At 50.5% G+C, this 14,855-nt stretch overlaps 1 protein-coding gene across 29 annotated transcripts in view; it reads left to right on the top strand.

Moving 5' to 3' along the window:
* The window catches only part of LOC104695967 (collagen alpha-1(VII) chain-like), a 91,782-nt gene extending 80,237 nt beyond the window's left edge, over nucleotides 1-11,545 (top strand). For 19 of the 29 annotated variants that reach the window (XM_039571378.1, XM_039571381.1, XM_039571401.1 and 16 more), the window contains 9 exons: nucleotides 312-428; nucleotides 3,103-3,180; nucleotides 4,171-4,224; nucleotides 5,446-5,494; nucleotides 6,175-6,213; nucleotides 6,664-6,828; nucleotides 8,952-9,008; nucleotides 9,886-10,056; nucleotides 11,258-11,545. In XM_039571378.1, the coding sequence (XP_039427312.1) occupies nucleotides 312-428; nucleotides 3,103-3,180; nucleotides 4,171-4,224; nucleotides 5,446-5,494; nucleotides 6,175-6,213; nucleotides 6,664-6,828; nucleotides 8,952-9,008; nucleotides 9,886-10,056; nucleotides 11,258-11,271 (744 nt within the window). In that variant the 3' untranslated portion in view covers nucleotides 11,272-11,545. Of the gene's footprint in view, nucleotides 1-311; nucleotides 429-1,293; nucleotides 2,804-3,102; nucleotides 3,181-4,170; nucleotides 4,225-4,491; nucleotides 4,610-5,445; nucleotides 5,623-6,174; nucleotides 6,214-6,663; nucleotides 6,829-6,925; nucleotides 7,001-7,139; nucleotides 8,919-8,951; nucleotides 9,009-9,885; nucleotides 10,057-11,257 lie in introns of those variants that run through there. The other 10 variants (XR_005604536.1, XM_039571382.1, XM_039571399.1 and 7 more) reach the window with 10 other exon arrangements.
* The last annotated feature ends 3,310 nt before the right edge of the window (nucleotides 11,546-14,855 follow it).

Here is a 14,855-nt window from a genome sequence, read left to right as displayed (position 1 = left end):
CAGCAGCTCCAGGAGAAAATCAGTGGTGCAGATGAGTGGGAAATTTATAGGTTTGGGATCTTCCTCCTTCCTCGTTGTTTTTCCCATGGTTGCGGACTAAAGGATTCTGTTTAGGTGAACTGGGAGAGTTGGGAATTTAGGAATTCTTGGGAATCGTTGGATGGAGAGTCCATGTCACCAAGCACCTTCTGGACAAGGAAGGGTGGAGAGCAAGGCTCCCACACCAAAGGAATGTGGAAGATGTTCCCATATTCCCAAAGCCATGGAAGTGTTTGGATGGTGTTTGACTGCCCCATCCCTGTGATTCCCAGGGAGCCAAGGGAGTTCCTGGATTGGGAGGCTTCAAGGGACAAACGGGATGGCCTGGGAAGCCTGGAGGGGCCGGAGCACCTGGACCTCGAGGGCCACAGGGTGAGCCAGGACCACAGGTGAGCAGCAGGTCCCGAATCCCACAGGTCCCGAATCCCACAGGTCCCGAATCCCACAGATCCCAAATCCCACAGGCCCTGAATCCCACAGGCCCTGAATCCCACAGGCCCTGAATCCAACAGGGATCCCAGCAGGTCCTGAATCCCAGCAGGTCCTGAATCCCACAGATCCCAAATCCCAGCAGGTCCTGAATCCCACAGGTTCTGAATCCCACAAGAATCCCACAGATCCCGAATCCCAGCAGGTCCTGAATCCCACAGAGATCCCAAATCCCACAGGTCTTGAATTCCACAGATCCTGAATCCCACAGGTCCTGAATCCCAGCAGGTCCTGATTCCCACAGGCCCTGAATCCCACAGGAATCCCAGCAGGTCTTGAATCCCACAGATCCCGAATCCCACAGATCCTGAATCCCACAGGTCCGGAATCCCACAGATCCCAAATCCCACAGATCCTGAATCCTACCGGTCCTGAATCCCACAGATCCCGAATCTCACAGGCCCTGAATCCCATGGATCCCAAATCCTACCGGTCCTGAATCCCACAGGTCCTGAATCCCAGCAGACCCTGAATCCCACAGAAATCCCACACATTCTGAATCCCAGCAGGTCCCAAATCCCAGCAGGTCCCAAATCCCACAGATCCTGAATCCCACAGAAATCCCACACCTGGTCACCCTCGTGTGACCAAACACCCCCGAAGTGTCCCCATGGCTCCATCTCTCCCACCCCTTCCTCGCTGCCTCCCGAGCTCTCCCACATTCCCGCTTTCTGTGGGATCTTGATCCACGTATTCCATCTCCCGCTTCGTTTCCCCCCGGAGATTTTCCATCCCCTTTCCTCCCCTCCTTTCCCATCTCTTCAGGGGAAGACGTGACCTCTCCGTGAAGAGATAATTCCAAGTGCTCAGGACATCCAGTTGTTAATTATCCCGGGATCAGGATGCCAAGGCTCGGGAAGGAGCCGCTGGCTCTCAGCTCCCGTTTTTAATGAATATTTTTGCATTCCAGCCACGCTGGGCACCTTCAGAAACGTAGGGAAAGAAGCTTGGAAATGAGATGTTAATTCCATCGATGAGCAGGATCACCCTGCCCTGGAAGTTTTCTTGAGACAGCTTGGAGAAATGAAGAACTTTCTGAGGGAAAAAGGGCTGGAAATGAAAATTTCCTCCGTGGTTTTGCTGGGAGAGTTTCAGGCTTGGATTAAAGAATATAGAAATTAGCTGGAAAGTCCAAGAGTAAAAGGAAAGTTGGAATAAAAGAAGCTGAAAAACCAAATTTTATCCACACTATTTCATCCTGCCGATGATTGCGGTAATTTGGATTTTGGAGGATGGAATTTGGGATAATTCCAACCCCAAATTTTGTGGGAAAATCTGAAGGAGGCTGGATCTCATCAAATCCACTCTCCTGGATCTCCGAGGTCTCCTTGTCCTACAGATCCTTGCAGGAATTCTGACGTGGATGGGTCACTAAAAAAAAAAAATCTCTATTCCACCTCATTCCAGTGGAATTTTCCTGCTTTTTTTTCCCAGCCGATATCCTTTGGCAACTTTTACACCACATCAGCTCCATCAGGATCAAATATCGACGGGATTTTGGCAAATATTCCATGAGAAATAATGCTTAATTAAACGAATCAATTAATTAAAACCTGCAGGATCAATATCAGGGAGGGGAGACGTTGATCAGAACGTGAGGCTGCTGTTCAGAACGCCGAAAAAAAAGTGTGATTCCATGGAATTCACCAAAAACATGGGATTTAAGGCAAGAACAGATGGAGGCAGAGGAAAAAGGATGAACTCAGCTGCTCTGAACAACTCAAATCCAGCAATTCCCAGATTTTTTTTTTGTGGCACCTGATCTCCTTAATCCACTCATTTATCACAAAATCGACTTTTAAACAATTCCCAAATATTTCTTTTTTCCCCCCCAAAGAGACTTGGATTTTCTCCCTGCTAATCGGCCTCATGGAAGCTGGATTTCACCTGGAAAATCCCTCAGGAAATCGGCATTTTCCTTACAGATAAGAGCTTGAAATCACGGAATAAAGATGCTGGAAGCGTGACAGGAATCTCCAAAAGGAATTTTGAAGGGTGGTTATAGGAAGGAGGTGGAAAAAGGTCCTTCCAGAGCCATAAAATAGGGATTCAATCCAGCTCCAGCCCATGGAAACAGGATTATTCTTCCCCTTGCTCCCCAGGCTGTGCCTTGCCATGAAAAATAAATCAAAGGAATCGCAGGAGGGAGGAGGGAGCCGAAAGTACAAGATTCCCTCATGGATATTTAAAAAGGCTGGAATTTTTTATGTTATTAGCGAGCCTGGAAAAGCCTGGCTGGGATAATAAATGGATTTTTTTTTGGACACTGATTAAAGAGAGGCCGTGAGGTGCCGCTTTTCCCACCCACGCTGCTCCTTGGCTTCTCCTGGAATTAAAGGAGAAACTCAGGGAATGGCATGGGAGGCTTCAAGGGACAAACGGGATGGCCTGGGACCATGTGGGGTTGGGACAGACGGAAAAATTCCCAGGGCATGGATTCCATCCCATCCAGAGAGCACCTGGGGGGCTCTGATGGCTTCTACTGATGCCCAGGTTGGGTTTTAGGGGCAAAATCCTGAAGAAAAGTGGGATATCTTGGGAAAGTGCTGACTGAACTGTCCTTTTCCTCTCCAGGGTCCACCAGGGAAAAGAGGGAGATCCCAGCTCTGCCTCCAGGGGCCCCCGGGCATGGATGGGCCAAAAGGAGAAGTGGTCAGTATGGGAATGATCCAGTGGGGTTTCTCAGCATTCCCAAAATTCTGCACTGGGCCTGGAGAAACTTGGATCATCCAGGTTTCATTTCTTAAGAGCAGAGACATTTGAATCCCAAATTCCAGGCATTGGACACGGGCAGCGCTGCCCAAACTTCTGCCCGGAGGTGTCTCCAGCTGGGGGAAATTCCTTTGGGAAAACATCAAACTTGGGATCAGCACATCCTCAAGGCAGAGCGGGAATGAACCAATCATCAGGGCAGGGCAATTAATGCACAATTAATGCTCAGCAGAGGATTCCAAAGATCCCAATCCCAACATGTTTGGGGTCGGTCCCTGTCCCAAGGGATTTTAGGATCAGGAGCACCACTACTTTAGCTCCATGTGCTGCTGGTGGATAATGTGATTTTTCCTGGCGCTCCAGCTCCTGGAAGTGAGCATGGATTGAGAAAAATGAGCCTCCCGGCTTTAATTGGGATCATCCTTCTTGTGCTCCTTGTCCTTTAATATTTTTAAGTATCCCTTAATCCACAAATCCAGTTTCCAGCAGTTCTGAGTGGAAAATTTGTCGGGGTGTTTTATCTCTGTTGACAAAGCTCAGCATCTCCTGGTTTTTCCATCTTTCCAGCACTGGAATTGCAGCTCCAGTTTCAAATCTTCTGCCTGAGCTGATTCCCAAAGATTCTGTGCAGGCCAGACCCTCTCCGTGCCTCCATTCCCTTTTCCAACTGGAAAATAAACCTGACTTAAGCTGTTAAAATCCATATTGTTGGGATGGAGGAGAGCTCCCAAAAAACCTGGGATCTGATGGACATGTGGATGAGGCTGTTCCTGTCTGCCCACAAAGATATTCCTAAAATTTATAGGAAAACACGTGGGGCTTTTTTTACCCATCTCCCTTCCGAGGTGTCATCCCTAAGGAGCACTTATTCCCGGAGAATTTAATGGGCAATCTCCTGAGATTTGGGAATGATTGAAGTGTTTTTAACAGGGGGAAAATGGTCCCGCCGGACAGAAAGGAGCCAAGGGAGATCCGGGCCTTTCCGTGAGTGCTTTTTCCCAAGATCACCTCCCATTACGGGGGAAAATGGAGAAAATTGGACAATCCGGCCCTAAGAGGCCAAAGGGGGGAGGGAAATGCTGAGAAACGGATTCGTTCCGAGAATATCTGGGAAATGAGGCTGGTGGCTGTTACCCAGGGAGGGCAGGGCGGGCTGCGAGCAGAGCTGGGCTCTACAAAGCCAAGCCTAAAGCCTCAGGCAGATTTTCCTTCTCCCACCCTTCCCATGACTCCCAATTCCTGCTTGTCCAGCAGGATCAGTGCTCCAACCCAACCCAGTGATCCAACCCAAAGAAAGAGCAGGAGAGGGAAATGGGCCCCGTTTTCAGGGAAAAGCTGCTGCGCTGGGCTTCTAAATCCTGGAGGAGAAGGAGGGGTTGACCCACTTGGATCAGGAGAAAATTCCTGCTGCGCCTCCCTCCACATCCCTTCATCACGGATTTTGTGCCACTTGACTGACACAAGGCAAAATTTCCAGTTTTTCCAGGATTAGTTTTCCAGGCAGGATTAATTTTACTGGGGGGGGGGGTGGAGGGGGGTTGTGGGAACCGCCTGTATTTGGGCTGCTGAAAATTCCAGGTCCCTACCTGGAAAATGCCCCAAAATTTGGAATCCCAAGAAGGAGAAGAGGTGGTGACCCCATGAAGTGCAGCAGGACATCGAGCATCCCACAGGGAAGATTCCCAATGGAACCAGTGGCTGTTGGCTGCCCCAGGGATGAAGGATGGGCTCCAAATCCATGGGATTGGATGTCTCATTCCATGGGGAATGGGGTTGGCTGGGAAAGAGACAGAAAGCAGAAGGAGGTGCAGCTCCAAGTCATTGAATGTGGTCCCACAGCTCATTCCAAGGGGCAATCCTGGAGGATAATTTGAGTGGACTTTTTTCATGGATGCAGGTGGCTCCATGGCTTTTCAGAGCTCAGGGATGCTTGGGCATCGTGGCTTCGGGGACAATGCCAGGAGGGTGGGGACACTCCTTGGAAAGCCAGCCCAGGTTTGAGGTGTGACATGGGCTGGGATCCCATTCCTCATGGCCAGAGGAAAACCAGGAATTTCCAAAGGGAATGAGCCACAACCCTCGAATCCAGCTCCCCAAACCTCTGATCTCATCACACCCAAAACAAGGCGGCTCCACCAGAGGAGCAGGGAGGTGATGCCAGGCTTGGAATTCATCCCTAACCTCCATTTTCCCACTCTGGCACAGGAGGAAGAGGTGAAGGAAGTGCTCCGGAGCGAAATGAGAGGGATTTGTGGTGAGTTGGCCCCGCTGCGACCCTGCCAGCAGCTAAATTGGAGCCGTTTCCATGCCAGCACACGTCCAAATGTCACCCATTAGCAGCGAGTGGAGCTGGGGCCCCTCTCCAGGAGTGTGGAATTCCAGGTCCTGAAGATTCCTGACCTCCTGGAACTCGTCATTTTTATCCCTTAACCCCCCTCTCTCTTCCCGTTTGGTTTTGGCAGCAAATCTTTTCCCCCGTTTCCATGTGGATTGGGAATGTGCTGGGTCACGGAGGGAAGTTGGAACCTTTTCCTTCCCGTTCTTTGGTGGCATTCCTTGGCGCACAGAATTCTCCTCTGCCACAGGGAATAACTGCCACCAGCACCACAAAAAAACCCCCGAATTTGGGGATGCTTTTATCCCAGAATCCAAATATTTCAAGTTTTTGGGGTCTTGTTTTCCTTGCCCTGCAGAAATCCATTTATTTGTGATCCATCAGAATGCTCCTGGCCCATTCCCTGGGCTTTCCCTATGGATATGGAGGATTTTTTGGTTCACCACCACTGGAGTTGTTAGGAGGCACTGGAATCCTTGAAAAGATGGGGCAAGGGATGAAAAATAATCCATAAAAAAATCATTATTTTGTTGAAAAATCTTGTTTATATCGGGGGAAAAAGTAGCAAACAAACTCTGCCCTCTCTCTTCCGTCTGCAGGTTGTGGAGGTGAGTTGGGAAAGATGTCCATGGAAAAGGGTAAGGCTGGAAATTCATGCAGGAAAGGATCCTCTCCTGGCCCCAAAACTGCAAATGAAAAGTTGCTTTTTAGGAACAAATGGGGTTTTTTTCTGGGATTCAGTGCAGAAAATGTTGGATCACCAACAGCTGTTGAATCCTGGTTTGAGGGGGGTGGTTTTTCCTGAGAGGAATCTGAGGGATCAGAGGGACACCTGGAAGTTTCCTGTTTTCACCCCCTCCTCCAAGACACGATCAAATCCCTTCCTGACTCCCAGTTTTTAACACTGAACCCACAGAAATCCCAATCCTTGCCCACAAATTTCTGGGATTGCTCCCCCACCCCAGACCATCCCCAGGATGAGCTCCGGGCCTCATGGAATCCTCAAATCCGATGGTTCATGGAGCCTGGAGAGCTCATCTGCCAACCCCAAAGCATTGGATTCATCCTCACTGACCCTCAATCCACAGGTCTGGAGGCAGCTGAAGTCCACAGGCAGCTCCAAGGGTATTCCCAGCTTTGGGAATACACCGGGAATGGTGGAAATTGGGAAGAAAAGCTTGGCACAACGCAGGGCAGGACCACGTTGGAGACTCCAGTGAAGCCCTTCATGGAGCCACCTCCACTCATTGCAGGTGAGTTCAGCTGCCTCCTTCCCATCTTTCCAACCATGGAATCCTCCGGAGCATCCCACGAACCCAGTGCTAAATCCTCTTCCCTGGAATTGGGCAGGAATGAGGCAGGGATGGGATTCCCAGTGAGGGCTCCCACGCTCTTGGAGACGACACGAGCTGATGCCCCTGGAAGGTGAGGAAAACCTAAATATTTGTGGGATCAGGGGTGATCCCAACCTTCCAAAGGGTTCCTTTGAAAAGGCTGGAAGGAGGCAGCCATTTCCAGGCTGATTTTGTCCCATTTTTCCCACCACATCCTTGGCAACTTCCAGCAAAACTTCCAACCAGGCAGAAATGGCATCTCTGAGACCAAACACTCATCCCAGACTATTTCCGTCCAGGGCCTCGTGAACATTTTAATAAAGGGTAAAGCCACAGATGAAAACTCATGGAAAAACTCATGGATCCGTTCCCGTTCGTGTTTTCCAAGAGGGAAGGGCCCTGGGAGACACAGACCTGCTCCTACAGCAGGGAATGAACCACCCATGGAGCTCCTGATCTCCTCATCGGGGCTTGGATTTCCATCCAGATTTGTGGGAGAGAGGGAAAAGAGGATGGGGGAAATCATTATGGACTAATTTACTGAAGGATTTCTGCACTTGGAGCTCAAAGTCCAAACTTCAGGACAGGGCAGGATTAAAAAGAAGGGAGAGTTTGGGATCATTTCGCAGAATTTAGCAAGTGAGGATGCTCAGATGTTGGCACCAGGAGGGGAGGCTTGGGTACCATGGATGACACAGCCAGCAAAAGTAATTAAAAACCAATTTAAAATCCCATTGCACTGAGCAAGACACCCCAATGTTGTCACTTTTACACCCCAAAATCGTGGTTGTGGTGTTGTCCCTCACTTTACAGGTGTGGGGTTCTATTATGGGATGCAAGTTTGATGTTCTTTGAGAGTTCCTTCCAAAGCAGGGGGATGGAGCAGCGGAATTTCTGGGGGCAGTGGAATTTCTGGGGGCTCGATTAAGCTTGATGAAGAGCTGTCATTAAATCCTCGTTGTCACCCCAAAAAATATCCTGTAGGGGAGGTCTCAATGCTCCAAATTCCAGTCTGAGAGCGAGTCAGACTCCGTGATCCTTCCAACACCTTCCAGCTTGAGAGATGGAATGGTTTGGGATGGAAGGGACCCTAAAGATCATCCAATTCCAAGCCAGGGAGTCCAACAGAGAGCTGGACTTGATGGTCATTATTGGTCTATTCCAGTTTGGGACATGGAATGGTTTGGGATGGAAGGGGCCTTAAGGATCATCCCATTCCAAGCCAGGGATTCCAAAAGAGGTTTGGATTCGAGGGGTTTTACAGGCTCTTTCCGATTTGAGATACGGAATTGTTTGGGTTGGAAGGGGCCTTAAGGATCATCCAATTCCAAGCTCATGTTCTATGATTCCATGATTCCCCAGGATGGAGAGCTTTGGGAAGGGTTTTAAGTGATGATGGCCCCATGTAAGGAATGAACACATCCCAAAAAACCCAGCTGAGCCTAGAACCAAACCCCGACAATCCTCCCTCCCCTCCCGGCCCGCTCCAGGCGCTCTCCCGACGTCTGTGCCGGACGTCAAAGTCTCCCATTGGGATCTAAACCCAATTTATATCACGGCAGCACTCGGGATCAGATGGATGGGACATTCCAGGTGTTATTGAATCACGGCAGCAGCCAACAATCCCATTAAAAGCCGGGGCTGAGGCAGGAGGGCTCATAAATCCCTCTGCTAAGTGACGAGCGCCGAGCGGCTCCAAATGTTAACAGGATTCTGCAGTCGGAGCGTTATTGCCGCCAGATTCCAATCGCTCCCGGCTTTCTCGAGGCTCCCGAACTCCAGCCTGACATTTATCTCCAGCAAACAACCACAACCACTTCCACTTTCTGTGACGAACACCCAACCTTTCCCACGGAGTTGTTTAACACCATTAAGGGTTTTATTGCCGCCGGTCCCTCGCTCCCCGTGGCCGGTTGCTCCGTGACATTTATGAGGAGAACTTGTTATCCATGGAAGGCTCCAAGGATCTTTATTGAAATGAGGGATAATTTGTTTGCACGCCCTTAGTCCGTGTGATTTGCTTGGTTTTTTTCCCCCCCCAGCCCGGGCACAGCAGACGACGGGGCCCTCTCACGGAGAAGCCAACAGCCAATTACCAGGTGAAAAGCTGGGAATTAAGTGACATTTAGGGAAGTCACTTCCAAGGTGGGAAGGGCTGTCTGGCCCTGGGATCAAGGGATGTGGCACTGAAGGAGTAACACAAGGTTAAAACTCAGTCTGGGCTTGGCTTAAAGCAGCTGGGTTTGCCCCACGGGTGTTGAGCTGATGGTGAAGGAACTGGAGGGGGTTTTGATCCAGAAAAACACACAGGGAGGATCCTCCGGGAATTCCCTGAATGCAAATATCCCACCCAGAATCCAGGCTTTAACCATCCCTTTGGAAAGGTCAGGCACCACCACGGTGGGAACCACAGGGGTGGATGATGGAGCAGCAAGGAGCTCATCCTACCGTGGGAATTCCCTGCTGGATGTTCCCCTTTGTCCACTCTGGGAATCCATATGGGAAATCCAATCCTATGGGAATTCCCTCCTTTGTCCACGCTGGGAATCCACTCCTGGATGTCTCCCTTTATCCTCGCTCCCCTTGCCCTGCCAGCCCTGCGGCTTTGGGGTCAGCTGCTGCTGTGGGTCCCTAAGCCAGCCCCACATGTGGGGAGGGAGGGACAGGGATGGCAGAGCGGGGCCTTTTCCCACCTGGATCCAACCATGGGGAGAGGTTGGGGGTGTTTTCCAGAATGGATCCAACCCATGGGTGGGTGTGGGGTGTTTTCTCACCTGGATCCTACCCATGGGTGGGTGTGGGGTGTTTTCTCACCTGGATCCTACCCATGGGGAATGTGGGGTGTGTTTTCCAGAGCGGGTCCGACTCATGGGTGAGTGTGGGATGTTTTCCAGAGTGGATCCAATCCCTGGGGGATGTGGGGGTGCTTTCCCACCTGGATCCGATCCGTGGGGAATGTGGGGTGTTTTCCCGCAGCCCTGTGTCTGCAGCCCATGGATGAGGGCTCCTGCCAGCGCCATTCCCTGCTCTGGTACTTCCACGGCCCCACAAACTCCTGCCGGCCCTTCCTGTTCGGGGGCTGCCGAGGGAACAGCAACCGCTTCCCATCCAAGCGGGAATGCGAGCGGCACTGCAGGAGCTCTGCAGGTGAGGCTGAGCCCTTCACATTCCCTCCTCCTCCAGCCAGGAATGAGCCCAGAGCAGGAAAACCCATCCATGATTTGCCCGCTCCCTTTTCCTTAAGGTGCCCCACTGGGAAGTGCCAGGAATTTGTAGGGTTTTGTTCCCTTCCCATTCCCAGATCATCCTGATCCAGCCCAAAGGAGCTCCGGGACATCTCCCCTGGGACAATTCCATGGGTGGGATTGGGCACGGATGTGTGGATGGATTTGCTTGGACACCCCATCCTGATCTTTTGCACGTCTCTTGTGCTTTCTGAGGGTGAAATTTGCAGGAATTTGGGAATTTGTGCCCTCTAAACCCCGCATTGCTCCATCCAAGCACCCTCTGGAATCTCCAGCCCCCAGGCAGAGCCTAAACTCCATCTAGACCAGTTTAGGTCTAGATTAAAACCCTGGGATCAAGGTCCCACCTCATCCAGGGGTTCAATGGGAAAAACTCACTTCTGGAAGCACAGCTTGGCTTCCACTGCCAGATCCAGGCATTTTGGGATCGGTCCATGCAGATTTTCCTCATCTCCAGCTCATCCCAGGAAACATGGGCCCTGGCAGGGATGCAAACATCCTGCTCCAAGCAGGACATGAGCTGATCCCAACCTTCCAGGGACAATATTCCTCTCTCAGAATTCCCTCTGCCTGAAGACCTCTGGGCACCGAGGAGAAAAAATCCATAAATTCTCCACAATCCATTAAAAAATCTCTGGTGAGGTTCATCTGCTCTGGGTTGGAGGGCACCTTAAAAAAGAAAGGAATTAAAGGCAGAGATCCCACCATTTTGGGATCATTCCCAGGGCTTTCAATCCAGGCCCAGCAGCACCGGGAATTGAGTGAGCCTCCTCCTGCCCAACTTTTTTTCCAGGGAATTTGCTTTAGGAGCCACTGGGAGCTTCCCGAAGCAGCTGCAGGTACCTCCAGCACTGTTTGTGGGGAGAAGGAACCACCAGGAATGGGATTCATCCCAATCCAAGCCAGATTCCTGCATCCTCCATGTGCCCATTTTTCCTGGTCCATCCTAAACAGAGCCAGGATTCAGCCTGGATTGGGAATTTTGCTTTTTATGGATGTTGGATGTGACAATCCCGTGGTGCCAGGGACCTCCTGAGCTTGGGAATTGCAGCCAACTTCTGACATTCCCATTGTTTCCTCTTCCCTCTTTTCCCCAAAACCAGGCAGAGGAAGATGATCCGCTCCAAGTGCTTCCTTTAAATCCAAGTGGATTTCGAGGAGCGACTCCGATGCCTCCGAGATTGGACAAGACAAACATGGAGAGAGGCGGGAGATGTTGGGAATAAAAGACGTTGGAAAACTGGAATTATGGACATTATGGGATGAGGAGAGGGAAACCTCCGGATGCTCAGGAAAAGGAGGATGGCAAGGGCAGAATTCCTGAGCCAAACCAGGTGGCAAAAATTCCCGAGTTTATTTTTGTAAAATAAAATTGTCTCAGTTCTATGGAATTCCGGATCATTCGCCTGGAAGAAGAAAACCTTGGGAATGGCAGAGAAAGGTGGGAATATCTATTTTCCCAGCTGGATCAGGGGGGCACGATGAGCCCCATCTCTTCCAGCCTGGCCCTAAATTCCTTGTGGTCTTTAGGAATTCCTGCCTTCTCCTCCACTTGGGAATTCCCTAGGCAGGTTAAGAGGAGTTAAAATGTCCACGAAGAAAACAGGGATCCAAGCCAGGCTTCTCCCTAAAAAGCTGTCACTTCCAATTCCTTGAGGAGTTTGGAGCTGCAACTTGTGGAAATCCAGTAAGAGGGATTCTAAATCCCTGGATTTTGGTCCCATGGAGACACGGACACAGCTGAGAGGGGTCCTATCCAATAGAATCTGTTCCATGGGATAACCCCTGGGAAAGGTTACAGCACTTCCAATGGAAAAACAGGGATTTATTCCAAGTTTTCCAGGTATTTTGATAAAATGGAGCTCAGATTTCCCAGATTTCAGATTTCCCTGGATTTGGGGTTGGCTCTTTGCTCCTGGAAGCACAGGTAGGAAAAGGATTCTCCTCACCCAGCATATCCCAGGATTTTCCTCACCCACAAACCCCAGGCACTGAGGAGGGAGGAGCAGAAATTTGGGGACTTTTCCTCCTTTTAATCCCCAAAAAACCCTGAAAACCATGGAATTTTGTAAATGTTGGCAAGGGGCCAAGTGCCATTTCCAGAGGGACATTTCCAGCCTCTCCTCCCAAAATCCTGGTTGGTCCCGAGATGTCCCTGGGCAGGAAAAACATTCTGGTATTGGCTCCTGGCAGGAAAATAATTCCCTGGGAGAAGCAACAACATGTTCCCGGTGGGAAAAGCAGCGTCACCCGGAAAGGAGGGATTGGGCTTTTCCACAGGGCTTGGAACAAGCGGATTTCTGAGAACTATCCCAAAATTTTCGCATTATCCTGATTTCCCAGCGAGCATTTTCCCAGGAAGGCGGGAGGATGCGGATCTTGGGATGCTGCAGCCTCCGGCTTTCAACATCCCAGGAAATATTTGGAATGAGTGGAATTCCGGCCCCGCGGCATTGAGACCATCGAGGGGAGTAAAGGATTTGCAATAATCAGGAAAAGCCATCATTCCCAAATTAAACTGGAAAAAATAATCAAGGAAACAGACTTGGAGGAGCCACAGGTTCCCTGGTTGGAAAATAAAAGCATGGAATGGTTTGGGTTGGAAAAGACCTTAAGGATCATCAAATTCCACCCCTGCCATGGGCAGGGACACTTCCCATTATCCCAAGGTGCTCCAGCCCGGCCTTGGACACTTCCAGGGATCCAGGGGCAGCCCCAGCTGCTCTGGGAATTCCATTCCAGCCCCTCCCCACCCTCCCAGCCAGGAATTCCTTCCCAAAATCCTGTTTATCCCATCCATCCCTGCCCTCTGGCAGTGGGAAGCCATTCCTTGTGTCCTATTCCTACATATCCTTATTAAAAATCCTCTTCCTTTCATTCCCTGAAGGATAACAACCTATTCTGTAATAAAGTGCTCATTAAGAACTCCAAGTGGAATTTTTTCCCAAAGCCAAGAGGAAGAAATCCTTCATCCCCCCTGCGGATCCTTTGGCCGGCGCGGGAAGTTGTCACCGCGTGTGAGGAGACGCCAAGCAGCAGAAATTCCATGAAAATCCTTTCTAGACCTGGGAATCCACAGGGGCTGGAGGCAGCAGGAGGAAATTCCCTTCCTGTGTCATTGTTCCCAGAAATTTGGGACAACCCCTTCATTTTCCCTTTCCAGCCCAGTGCCATCCCTTAAAATCAGACCTCACTTCCCTGGCTTTGGAATTTCTCGGCAGCTTTTCCTCCAAATCCCAAAGCCAAGGCTGGGTAAGGATTTGGCCTCCTGGCTCCTGCTCCAGGTGCATCCAAAGGATTTGGGAAGAGTCTCCCAAAGGAATGATTTGGCTCCAAACCCTCCACCAGAATCCACATTCCCGACCCAAGGCAGCAGCTCCTGGGGGATCCAAGTGCCTCAATCCAGGTTTGGAAGAGCTGGGAAGTGAAATCCAATATTTAAGCCAGCCTAAGATCGAGCTCAGTGGATTAAAAGCAGCTCAAATTCCCATCAGGGCTCAGGAAAATTGGGAACTGGAATTTTTTTCAATCCCCCCTGGATTAATCAAATGTTCGCTATTGATTTTCCATCCCGGAGGCTTTGCCAGGGCCAAAACATTCCGGGAACGGAGCCCCGGCGTTTCCTTGGAAATGTCAGGTCAGCTTAATTGAATTCCTTGAAATTATTCCAGTGCAGGAGTGGGGGGAGAGGTTTTAGGGCTGAAGGATTTTGCTGGCGACATTCCAGGCTCCGAACCAGAAAATTCCTGAACATCCTTTGGAAAAAGGCCTTGGAAAGCAAAGCTGACCAGGAAAAAATCTGGGATTTAAAGCACATAAAGCCAGTTCACAAATCCTCATGGAACGTGGACATGAAGAGGGATGTTGGATTGTGTTCCCTGGGGATTTGTGGCTCAGGGATGCGAATCCAAGGATTTAGGAGCACCTAGAGAGCACCCCCAGCCCTTTTCCAGGAGGGAATTCCAGGTGCATCCAGGCAGGGAATCTTGAAACTCTCCCGGCCGCAGCCTCCGATGTCCACGGCCGTTCCTAAGCAACCCCGACAAAGGAAAAGGGATGGAGAGAGAGAAAAAGCTGGATCGGGATAATTTGGTGATTGGATAATGATCCAGCCCTGAAATGGCCACGGCTGAGCCTCATCCAGCGCCCTCTGGATGTGCCGGGAGCTTGGATCGGACAAGTCGGGAAGGAGCCGACAAAATCCTCTGGAAAAGCAGCACGGAAAATCCCTCCGTGGTGTTCCCAGCTGGAATTAGGCTCAGGTTCATTAATTATGGATTTTTACAGCAGGAGGAATTGGAGATGCCATCAATGGATGGAATCCTGGAATCAGGGAATGGTTTGGTTGGAAAGGATTTTAAAGCTCATCCCATGGGCAGGGACACCTTCCGCTATCCCAGGTTGCTCCAAGCCTCATCCAAGCCGGTCTAAATCCTGGAAAAACCTCCACATTTCCCTCCATCCACAGCCCTTTGGGATGAAATCCATCCGTTTTTGGAGCAGGAACAAGCAGTGAATCCCGGTATCCCCAGGGAATCCCCATCCCCTGCCCGCTGCAAGGGTGGAATTGCATCCCAACATCTCTGGGAAGGAGAAAAAATGTTGGAAAAGCCTGGAAAACCTTCAGTGCCTTCCAGCTCTGCAAGGGGGTGAAAATCGGGATGAGTTTGCCTCTGGAAAACCAAGGAAAAGGTGCCACCT

Source organism: Corvus cornix, chromosome 1A (genome assembly GCF_000738735.6).
Source record: "Corvus cornix cornix isolate S_Up_H32 chromosome 1A, ASM73873v5, whole genome shotgun sequence".
NCBI classification, from domain to species: Eukaryota; Metazoa; Chordata; class Aves; order Passeriformes; family Corvidae; genus Corvus; species Corvus cornix.
The sequence above is the reverse complement of the archived record's forward strand: the minus strand, read 5'-3'. Positions and strand labels throughout refer to the sequence as shown.